Genomic DNA, 12,808 nt, shown 5'->3' on the forward strand with positions numbered 1-12,808 from the left:
TGGTCGCCATATTATGAAATATTACCTAAAAACAGTGAAGTATCAGGATAGTGGCGGCAAATTGGCGATGCAGCAGGTCTGATTCCGTTTGAGTATCACGCTCAGAAAAGGACAGAAAACCTTCACATGGTAAATCAGTTAAGAGGCATTTGTTTGTCGCTGGTCTGACAGATGTGTAGAATGTGGCTGCTGTGTTGGTTGGACCTTGAAATATGTGGGAGAGCGGATCTCCAACGTCTTGTTTCCTGCAGATCAAAGACAAATGTTGGATTGAACCGCCTTGAGACGGACGGAGAGTCTCTCGTACTTTTCAGTTTGTTAGGAGAGAAATAAACTTGATGCATGAATTCATTTAGAAACAGGATGCTCACTGTTGTCGTGCTTGTAATATCTCCAAGGCTCCAGCTGCTTCATTCATGATTCACCATCACCGACTCATTTATCAGCTGCTAGGCAACCAGCCTACTGGAAACATCCAATCATATCCATCCAGGTGAACGAGCTGGCCTTCATTTTCCTACACTGTTATCCGAGTAGTGATACCTTAATGCCAAACACCGGTTACTGCTTCATCTTCATCCATCACTGCGACCTTATGAATCTGTCATTTATGCACCTTTGTATTAATCATCGGTTTAGTCGGTTCCGTTTCTTCATTTGTTTAGAATCTGGGCTGAAGCTAACAGTATTAATAGTTGTGTTAGATTCTTGTGTTATTTACTGTGATATGCATAAATTAATCCCGAGCCCACATGGACACAGAAATACTGCAGCAGTAGGAGGTGAAACCAAAAGTGAGACAAGAACAGAACTTTATGCTTCAACTTCACATTTCATTACACAAGCGTTCCTCTTCCACGTTTTTATCCAGTAGGTGTCGCCCTTGAGCTCCAGAGTGAAACCAAAACAAACTGCTGTTAGGCCACGCCTCCTCCATACTGAAGCCTCTGCTCTCCTCCAGAGACACACCTCCAACCCCCCTCCACTTACGTTCACATGAAGGAGTTATCAAATGGAACGCATCATAATTAAACACCATTAAAACACAAAATGATCCTTAGCTCGAGCTGCATTGTTGTGTTAGCATGCTAATGTTAGCGCTCTTTAGTTAGCTCGTAGCTTCACATCACCTGTGTCCTGCATTGTTGTGTTAGCATGCTAATGTTAGCGCTCTTTAGTTAGCTCGTAGCTTCACATTGTTGTGTTAGCATGCTAATGTTAGCGCTCTTTAGTTAGCTCGTAGCTTCACATTGTTGTGTTAGCATGCTAATGTTAGCGCTCTTTAGTTAGCTCGTAGCTTCACATTGTTGTGTTAGCATGCTAATGTTAGCGCTCTTTAGTTAGCTCGTAGCTTCACATTGTTGTGTTAGCATGCTAATGTTAGCGCTCTTTAGTTAGCGCGTAGCTTCACATTTCATGTAAACTGACACAGAATGAGCGTGATCTAAAAACTCTTACTAACATCCAAATAATCAGTGAGTATGTTCTTCTTCTTCTCTCTAGTTCTTGACTAAAACAGCTTTTATACACAAGGGGAGGAGCCGGCCGTCCCGTCCATGTAAACACGGCTCTGACAACAACACAGCCAGCGGGACTCGAGCTTCTCCCTCATTGTAGACAGTCATGACGACACATTCTCCAGCAGCCGTAAACATCAAGGGTTGGACAGTGATGTCACCGCCATAAAAAAGCGCACGATAGCACGTCCTGTGTCGTCTGGTGTCTTCTACTCGTCCTTAGCTGTTTGATTTTGGACTGAGCGGCCCGATGCTCTTCAGCTGTGTAGTGTTAGACGCTAGCGCTCCACAATGTCCATGTGTGCTCGTCCGACTTTGAGAAACATATTGAATAGATTTAGTTTAACATCGTGTCTCAGTGGATATGTGATGACTGTCCACTTATTAGTTTGAAGGGAAACTGCCGAGATGAGACTTCTTTAAAATGTTGCTCAGCCTAAAGGAACAGAGGAAAGGAGTCCATTCATTCCCCTCCATAAGTTCTGTCATTAAGTTTGAACCTGGTTGCATTTTCATTGTCTGCAGTCAGTCATGCAGTGTCGGTCTTCCACATTGAATATCCCTGGACCTCAACAGTGTCACAAAGGACCTTTGAAAATGTCCCAGTGTCTCCGTCTCATTTGTTCTCTCCCTAATCCTGCAGGCGCATTGCCAAAGGCGTCTCCGTGCTCACCCACGGGGCGATGGCTCTTCGGAGGGACCAGGGGGCCACCAGCCGGTCACAGTACGCCGGCAACTGCCAGAGCGACGGCAACCAGACCCACCGAGTGCCAGACAGAATCAGGTGAGAGGGAGGGGGAGGGGGAGGGGAAGGAGGAGACGGAGGGTGACTTTGAATTTCGATGTCATCCAGCTTCAGACACACACAGCAGTGAGAGCGAGCGAGCAGACAGCAGAGCAGCGCTGAAAGGTAAATAGTGGCAGGCAGGATTTAATGAATGGGATCACATTCAGAGCAAACCCAGAGAGCTGAGTCATCCTGGACTCACAGCGGCTGATCTGTTTCTGTAGTGGAGTTAAAAGCTTGTGCAGGCTTTTTATCACTTCCTGTTTGGACCTATAGCTCGGAGAAATAACGCACTGTCATTTGAAGATGTAACACACAAATGTGCTGACCCGTTCTGAACCATCTATGGAGCATGTATAACTCATGGTCATTCAGGATGATGTAAGACGAGACGAGGGAGACATGAGACCTGGGTCCGCCCTGCAGACTCAGATAATCAAGTCCCGTTTCCACCAAGCGGTCCAGTTCAGTGCACATTTATTGGCGTTTCCATTCTCAAAAGTTGGGAATGGTACCAAAGTAACTAATCCATACTTTTCTACTTTTTTGGTACCCTTCTGTTGGGCTGCCAAGGGTGCCGATCCGCCCCTAAAGGTTGGAGCTAGACACACTGCAGTCCAATGATTGGCCGACAGAAGGGTCACTTCCTGTGTGACAGCATTAATTCTACAATTCTACAATTCACTTATCAGACTCTTTTATCCAAAGCGACGTACATCAGAGAGTAAGAACAACACAAGCAAGGATCTAGAAAAAAGGGAACAATGTCAGTAAGAGCAAACGATCAGCTTTGAGTCTGATTGGACACACAGGTGCTGACAGGAAGTGACCAGAGGCAAAGCACAACATTGAGGGCAGTTCTTGAGAGCTCTAATCAGTATAGAAACCATCTTATAAGTCGTCGTTATCAAACAAAAACCATCGTCATTACCATCATCATCATCAATAATATGGAGACCATCATCATTAAGTTAGTAGGTATTCATGAAAGAGCTGGGTCTTTAGCTTTTTCTTAAAGGTGCAGTTAATTAAGGACGAATACAAAAGGCTGCATGTTTAAGTTTCCTGTGGATTGGGAGAGTCCAAATGAATCTGAATGTTTCCTTCCTGCTTTGCTCACATGTAAACTTTGCACAATGACACCTTCAGGATTAAATACCAAATGTAAACCTCACAGATTACTGATTGGGCGCCACAGCAGCACTGGGCAGGTTTCACTTTTAGCACCACAGAGACATGAACCATGTACAGAATCTCGGAAACCCTTCCCGCTTTAATCACATTTAAATTGAACAATTTGCCCTACTTCCCCCGAGGGACTGGAAACATGTGGAAGGGAAAATGAGACGAGGAGCCGGAGTGAAACTTTTAACTGGAGGCTTGATTGACTGCTGCAGCTCTGTGGCACCTTCCCCTCGGGGGAGTTCAGCTTTCTCCTTTTGTAGCTGTCAGGGTTACTGCGGCTGTCTTTTTAACCTGCTGCTACACCGGCTCGGGAGATTTGTGACTGCACTGTTTAACACTCAACAGGGAGATGCTAGAAAATGTGCAGAGAGTAGGAGTGAAATAAGTCATATCTTGATGTTTTGGGGGATTTTTGCTGATAATGTTTGTGAATGACAATTCACAAACAGTGAAATCAGCGGAGCGAGTTTTGACCTCAAACAGAGCAGGTTCCGAGTTAAACATTTCAAAATGGCCGACAGGATTGACATCATTACCTATTGCACAAAGACCAACAAAAACTGTTACGACAGTTATGTCGGGCGCAGAGCTGCTCGTTGGTCGTCGGCTCACTCCTGCAGCTTTTTGTAACCTTCATATTCTGTGTGCTGGTTGATTAGTAGATGACGACACCAGTTATACGTCGAGCTGACTTTAACAGCGACCACAGTCTGACAGATTCATAACTTTTAGGGGACATGCGTCTTTCAAAGCCAAACCTCCTCCATGTGAGTGAGGAGGATCCACATCTGGCAACTAAATCTAACAGCATCGACTCCGAGGCTAATGGTATGCTACGCTAGCTTAGCATGTTGTGATGTGTTCTCTTTCAGCATGCTCAGCAGTCTGTCCTTCTCGTCTCGATGACATGCAGTGAACGTGTCCGGACTCTCTCGCAGGATGAGACTCCTCTGATAGTGAGACGTTTATTTTCCTTAAAAATGCTTCTGCAGGAGAAAGCCTCGGGCACAAACATGAGTGTGAAACCCGGATCTCAGCAGATAATGCAAAATGTCATTTGAGCAGCAAAGTTCCTGAAGTATGTGTTTCTTGTTATTGTGTGTGCAGTGACTGAATGGCTGTTTCATAGAAGGCAGCACCATGACGTGGGTGGCTGCAGCAGCGCAGGTGGTGGAGGTGGTTTTCATTAATTGAAGGACTTGTGGTCCAGTCCCCTCGCTCTGATTTCTGCCGTCAGCATGAATAAAACGAGACGACTTGCAGAAGTTGAAGGTCAGCGAGTCTGCAGTTTGCCGTCGCGGACAGGTGAAGGAGTAAGAATGAAGATAAATTCACTAGGTTATAAAAATAAACTCTCAGGTTTCCTTCTTTACTTCACCTGGCAGAGAGCACGGCCGACACATAATGAATGTCCTGCACGCCATCCCCCTCCCTGTGTCATGTCCGCCCCGTCGCTCTCAAGCTGTCTCTTCCAATGACACACGTCTGTTTCATGAGACAGGTGTGAAGGAGCGCCATGTGTCCATCAAGAACGCCCACTCACTGTCACCTAGTGTGTGTGTGTGTGTGTGTGTGTGTGTGTGTGTGTGTCTCTGTGTGTGTGTGTGTCTCTGTGTGTGTGTGTGTGTGTGTCTCTGTGTGTGTGTGTGTGTGTGTGTGTGTGTGTGTGTGTGTGTGTGTGTGTGTGTGTCTCTGTGTGTGTGTGTGTGTGTGTGTGTGTGTGTGTGTGTGTGTGTGTGTGTGTGTGTGTGTGACTGGTTGATTTGTATTTTGCCCAGGGACAATAGATGGAAAATTATCTAGCCAGCTTAATCTGAGACTAATGTTTTTTTTTGTATACTGTCCCTGATTCAAATAAACGATTAAACTAAACTAATATATTTATTGGTACGAGAACTTAATCGAGCCTGCAGCCAATCACCATCAAGACGTCAGATCTGAATCTGTAAATTCATGAATAAATATCAAATATCAGCCTCCTGTCCCGACAGTACTCGAATCAAACTCGATCCTGAAGCTTCAGATTTCTTTCTTAATAAATTGTTGATGCATGATTTAAAGTAAACTGGACACTAACTGCTGATTTGCACATAGTCCATGTTCACTGGGTATGTTCCTGGAGCGGGTTCACAAGATCACACGAGAACTACAAGATCACACGAGAACTACAAGATCACATGAGAACTACAAGATCACACGAGAACTACAAGATCACACGAGAACTACAAGATCACACGAGAACTACAAGATCACACGAGAACTACAAGATCACATGAGAACTACAAGATCACAAGAGAACTACAAGATCAGAGGAGAACTACAAGATCACAAGAGAACTACAAGATCAGAGGAGAACTACAAGATCAGAGGAGAACTACAAGATCACAGGAGAATAACGAGAACAAGGTCCAAACAACATGTTGCTTTGTCAACGAGTAGCGAGAGACATCCTGGAGCGCTGAGCTTCCTGAAGGCCGCTTGAAGGAGCGCACACACACACACACACACACACACACACACACACACACACAGAGACACACACACACACACACACACACACACACACACACACACAGAGACACACACACACACACACACACACAGAGACACACACACACACACACACACACACACACACACACACACACACACACACACACACACAGACAGACACACACACACACAGACACACACACACACACACACACACACACACACACACACAGACACACACACACACACACACACAGACAGACACACACACACACAGACACACACACACACACACACACACACACACACACAGACACACACACACACAGAGACACACACACACACACACACACAGAGACACACACACACACACACAGACACACACACACAGACACACACACACACACACACACACACACACACACACACACACACACACACAAACCGTTAACAGAGACAATAAGAGATCGCTGCAGATGTGACAGATTGATGGACGTGTCGGAGAAATCTCCCCCCGCACAGACAACAACTTCGACTGCAGATGGATGGTTACCGCAGGTCGCCCAACCCACCCGCCGCCCGCCGCCCGCCCGCCATCCGCCGCCTCTTTAATGAAGTGAGGAGTTTCATCTTCAGCTCTGCATCACGTTTCATGACCTTCACAGAGCAGCTTTTGAACGCTCTCAATCAGACGCCGCGGTTGTCCGTCACGCTGACAGGCGGCGGGGCTCGTGGGAGTCTCGGGAGCAGGCAGTGAAAGTCCTCGCTGCGGCGGTGGCGGCATGAATGAACCCTGTAAAACGTGAAGGATTTTCACTCTCAGGGGACGTTAACACCTCGCTAAAAATGGCTCATCACCGACGGAGGTTAGACTCAACCTGTCAGTGTTCTTAATGAGTCCGCTTTTATTTTGGTCTCCGGATTTATTGTTTCCACAAAAGATCCAAAGAAAAACACTTTCAGAGTATTTAAAGCCCTTTAGACGCTTTAGAAAGTGTGCGGGCATTAATCAACACACTGTCATCCCAGACACACCTTCTGTAAGCATCTTGTTCAGATCATCATGAAAACGTTTTGCAGATTCTCGTCTCGTGCACGTGGCGACAGAGAGTCAGGGTGCTGCTACTCTCTGTGGTGATGCATCTGAAGAAAGTCCTTGTTGTTGACCTGCGGAGATGAACTCCATCACGGGTATTCACTTCAAATTCAACATTTTACAAGACCTGTAGTCAAAAACTGATTCAAACTGAAATGACTCTCTCTCTCGGGATATTTAAACATTTGGTGTTCGTCCTTTATTGCCGCTGTCTCACAGGAAGTGACGATTCTTTTGACCAATCAATAGGCTGCGCTGTGCGTAGCGCCGCTCTTAAGGGTTGGGTCGGTACGCTTGGCGCCTGAACAGAAGAGTAGCAACAAAGTAAGACGGTCCAGAGCGGTCATTTGGGTACCAAATCTCAACTTTTTACAGCGGAAACGTCAATAAATGAGGACTGAAGTGAACCGGACCGCTCGGTGGAAACGTGGCTTTAGTTCATTTCTGTATGTGTCCTAAGATCAGATCTGAGTTGATACGAGCGTTTAAAACGAGTGAGTATCAAAAAAGTCACATCACGTGTTCACGCAAACTAGCTCGCTGTTTTTGTTTCTGACAAAGAGCAGCAGGGAAGCAGCACGACCCGCTTTACACCAACCACAGCTAGCGGTGCAGCTAGCGGGGCAGCTAGCGGCGCTGTAGTGCACGCCGCTGACAGACCGTGGTGCTCACAGACTGTTTGAGGAAACTGGCGGTGAGGTTTGAATGAGTTCAGCGTTTCAGCGGTTCTCCTAGGCGTTGATTCATGAGTCTACTCTCCAACGGCGCTCCTCTGCTTCAAACAATAACACTAAACAGGAAACACGGCGAGGGCGTTCACAGCAAATCTCTCCTGAATAATTAAACAATTACAGCCAGTTAATGTTTTAATGATCTTATAGATTTATGGACCTCGTGCCTCAGATATATTGAGAGCAGACTCTCCTTCCAAATGTACCCGGTTGTGTTTCTCTGCTGGACTATGGAGGGTGTGTGTCTGTCTCAGATGGTTATGGTGCAGGAAGAACGCCACAACAGCCGGAGTTGCTCTCACTCTGGATCTCTTTCCTTTTTATTCTGGTGTATAATCAAAAGCACACAATCAGCATTGCAACTGCAAGGACTCACATCTTCAGCTCAGGAGAGGTTCCTTTCTCTTTTTAAGAGTATTTTTACATAACATCATGAAATCATATCAAATAAATACATGTTTAGCACAAGTGATCGTATAGTGGAATTTGACTTTGTCTTTGAGTACAGAATAAGAGCATTTAAAATTTGTATCTGTATATAAACATACTAAAATCATTTTAACACGTGACCATCAATGAAGTGCATTTTATAGCTTTTTACAATTAACACAAACAACATGAATTTACAGTTCACTTTTTATGTGAAACTAATTTAACCATGCCTACCTGGTGTATAATACAAAAGCACACAATCAGCACTGATATGCAACTGCAAGGACTCACATCTGTGTAACACAAAAACACGCACACAAGAGCATTGACGTGAGCATCACGGCCACGAGGAAGCAGCTCACTGGTAAGCTAACTAGCATTAGCTCGGCATGTAAACAAACTGAAACTCGTAAAATAAAATAAACATTTCTACACATAAATGTCCGAAACTCTAACAGTACATTCTAAACGGGTTCATGGACAAAATACACGTTACCTAAAGTTTTTGGAACAGTTTTAAAACATGAAACAGAGACGTGTTGGTCGCAGCACTAAACACACATACGTACGGTGGCCAGCTAGGAGCCCTACAGTTGCATTATTAAACCACCAGGCGGCAACAAAGTAACATAAATATGACAGACACATTCATTCTGTAGAAATTCAGAAGAGGTTCATTCTAACTCTGTTACACAAACTCCTTTGAGACTTTGAGAACAACACGCACACATCTGAAGCGTCTGCGTCTCCTAACGATCTCCATCATTCAGTCATCTTGCACTTACACGCTCTGACAGCCGAGACAGATGTGGACTCAGAACGCCGGAGCTGCATGGCTGCGTCCACCGAAAATACGACCAAAAAAAAAATAAAAATCCGATGAACAAGCAGCTGTTCAGGACTTCAGACGTGAGGAATTCAAATATCAGGATGATGTGATGGAAGGAAAGGAGGGAGTGTGTGTGAGGGGGGCTGTGGAGACAGGAAGTAGGAGAGAGAGAGAGAGAGTGATGGGAGACAGAGGCGGAGATAACCAGGATGATGAGGATCAGGATGAGTTGGTTGTCTGCTTGCAAATCATTTTCCAGCCTTGTGATGACAATGCAGTCAATGAGAACAAAAAAACAGTCAAACTTTAAACTGTTACATTCAAATAAAACTAAATGGACAACAACTGGCAGACGCTTCTTTTGTAGTTTGTGACATGGTAGGAGGATTTCAGGAGACGGATCAAACAGAAGAACCAGAACAGGAAATCTGGAAGGAGAAGGAAAAACACAGACATTCTTTATTTTCTGTTTTATTTTGTCTTTTAATATTTAATTGTGTAATTCTCTCCGGACTGAAGCATCAAACCAAAAATAGAAACAAAGCAGAATATAGGACGGAAAACAAAGGGAATAAAATAAGCTTTTTTTATGACCAGTTAATCATCCGACGATGAAAACCCGGTGAGACAGAACAGAGGAGAGAGAGGGGAGGACGAGCGAGCGAGAAGGCGGTAAGGAGGAAACAGAGGAGAGGGCGAGCAGGAAGAGGAAGGAGGAGAGAAAGATAAGGCAAAAAAAGAAATGAGAGAGACGGAGGAGTCGGCCTGAAGCTCGGCGCCTCAGGGGGACCGACTGTCACACCGCCTGCTCTCTCTGTTTTTAATAAGCGACAGCGGTCATCTTCAACAGGCAGAACCTCTCCACACAGGCAGGAAAACTGTCTTTACTTCTCCCTCCGAGCTTTCAGAAGTCCTGACTCTGTGTCCTGTCTTCACTTTTAAAACCTTTCTTTGTTTTCTTCACATGAAGCCGTCACACAGCAGAGATAAAGACCCTGACACACCGAGCAAGACAGCAAAGAACAAGTGGAGAATAAGGACGCTTTTGTCTTTTTTCTTGTCCAAAAAGTTGCTCTTGAACACACCGCAGAGACTACGGCCGACCACCACGGGCGTTCTGCACATGCATGAGAGGCGGAGGTAGCTCGTTGTTCTGATACGAGAAGAACCATTTTCAGACCGCCGTCGCTCACCGCTGGGATCATAGATTAGAATAGAATTACTTTTTTTGATCCCAAACTGGGAAATTGTGGCGTTACAGCAGCAGGTTATCCAAACACATAATTTTAGCAAAATAAACACAATATAATATTAAATACAAAGTAAATAAGCACTAAAAATATCAAAACTAAGAATGAGAATATATACATCCAGGATTTAACTAAACATTACTGGTCTTAAATATGAAAGATTAAATACAACATAGTTTGCTGGAGGTCGATGTAAATGAACAGTATTGACATGGGGAGATGTCCAGAGCTGTGCAATCAGTCATGTGAGAAATTCTGTTTATTTGATGGATTGCCCCTTGAGATGAACCATCTCGTATTCGAGGGGGTCCAACTCAAAAACAAAAACACAACATTACAGTGTGATACAAACAGTCAAGCACAAAATACACACATAAACATAAAGGCTCTCAAACACCCATCTGCCCACGTGTCCCTCCCGCAAAGCCACAGCACCCACACAAAGTCATCAGAGGTAGATGCACATAGCTACATATCAAGAAAACAAAAAGATGTGATATTAAAGAGGGTAAGAGGACATTACCATTAGAAGCAGCAACACGGTTCTGTGAGAAAAGGTAGCAGTGATTTCTTTATTGTTCTGATGTTTATAGGTGGATCAGTCAGAGGGAGCTTTGTAGCTTTGTCTTAAAGAATATGAGGAATTGTGTGGTGTTAAATGTTGTTTTAAATAAGAGGGACAATTGAAGTGGATATATTTGAAAATACATTGGAGCCAGTGGTAATGATACACAAGTGCAGGAGTGTAGACATGAAATAGATAGGTGGTCTATAGGGGACAGATTCACTCAGAGGACGGTTTTAGGAGCTGCAGACCTGAGACTGCATCACAAAGAAGACGCTTATTCGATGATGTGTGATTGCTGTTGTAGTAAACAGATTGTTAAAATGCTCCTTTTGGATCCCTTTGCTTTTGCACCAGTTGCTTCTTCATGAAGGACTCCTGTCCTTCTCTCTTTCTTTCACACCTTCGCTCGTCAACATGTCAGCTCGTCATCCTCCATCTGTCGAGGTTTGCTCGCCCGTTATTAGCCCGTGTTACTCTCTCTCTCTCTCTCTCTCTCTCTCTCACACTAGCCGTCATCATTTTCTTCCTCAGGTGAGAATCATCCGCTCTGCTCCCTCTGTCTTTGTTTCCTCTCTCGGCGTGTTTCAGAGTTTGTCTCTGTGTCTCTCTCTTGCTCGCCTTCCTCACACACAGATTTATCAGCGTTATAAGATACAGAGGAAGCATAGATGTCGAGTGCAGAGCTGCAGGACACTTCAGGTTTAACAGGAATGTTCTGAAACATGGAGGAGGAGAACAGAAGACAGAAGGCAGAGTTTCAATACAACTGTGAGAAGTGTGCATGAAATATTCACTGTGATAATACTGAAACATGTTCTTCAATTATTTACAATTATTTTTACAAATGAGAGTTTTCACATTACGAGGAAAACGTGCAAAACAACATGTAGCTTTGTCTTTCTGAGGATGATTTGTTGTTCAATCGGTGCCTGTTTGACGTCATGTTGATGGAATATACGATCAGGAGTCTGCATGTTGTGTTTTATTTTGAAATTTACCGGACGCTCTGTGGGTTTCCTCGTCTGACTTCCTGTCCGGGTCAATCTATTCTGTCCAGCTTGACGCGTGCTTGCAGCGTTCCCCTTCACAAAAAGTCTCAGCTCGTTGTGGAAACTCGATCATTGATCAGAGGACGCTGCGTCGTTCTCGTCTTTCTACCAAACAACAGGAAAGTATTGACAGTGGTATGGATCGAGACTCTGACCGTTAAGGATCAATAAGAATAAAGATGAATGATCTCCAGAGCTGACCCTGATGAACTCTGCAGAGAGGAGAGGTGTTCCCCTGAGGGGTGTCTCATGAACACCTGGCTCCAGACCCGACACCTGCCGCTGAAATATGAATGTTAGAGCCGACTCAGCTGCTGGCCGTGATGTACTCCTCCTCCTCCTCCTCCTCCTCCTCCCACCTTCATCATCCATGAGTAACGTCCCTGTGAGTGGACTTTTCAGTCACATGACTCATGTCCTCGACAGTCGGCATAAATGATGGGGCGGGTGAGACCCTGTGAGAGCGCAGAGCAGGAATGAGTTTTGCTAATCTGTACTTGGGGGGCTTTTAAAAAAGGAGGGGTCGACTTCACTGCCTAATTATGCCGAGGCTTTGTTAATGGTTCTGCCCGAGGTAATGGGCGCTCTAATGTTTTATTTCCCCCTCATCCGCTCACACCAATTATGGACGCCATCAGTCTCTGTTTAACCTCCGCTCTTCTTTTGTCAAATATTTCTCTCACATCCAAAACAGCAACTCAAACTCAGAGCTGCACTCGAGCCCGAGACGACAACAATCTTTTAAAGGATGCTCTCATTTATTTATTTGAAACCTTTTCATGAACTTTCAAGGGACCCGTGCTGCTTTTTTTTCCCGCCTGAACTGAAAACAATCGAGTTTAATTAACATAATAAGAACTGATACCCGCAA

At 44.8% G+C, this 12,808-nt stretch overlaps 1 protein-coding gene across 1 annotated transcript in view; it reads left to right on the top strand.

The window, feature by feature from the left end:
• LOC132991486 (glutamate receptor ionotropic, NMDA 2D-like) overlaps positions 1-12,808 on the top strand; it is a 121,318-nt gene that overhangs the window by 55,594 nt on the left and 52,916 nt on the right. Inside the window, exon 6 of the mRNA XM_061060273.1 lies at positions 2,161-2,301. Within this exon, the coding sequence (XP_060916256.1) occupies positions 2,161-2,301 (141 nt within the window). The remainder of the gene's footprint in view (positions 1-2,160; positions 2,302-12,808) is intronic.

Source organism: Labrus mixtus, chromosome 16 (assembly GCF_963584025.1).
Source record: "Labrus mixtus chromosome 16, fLabMix1.1, whole genome shotgun sequence".
NCBI lineage: Eukaryota > Metazoa > Chordata > Actinopteri > Labriformes > Labridae > Labrus > Labrus mixtus.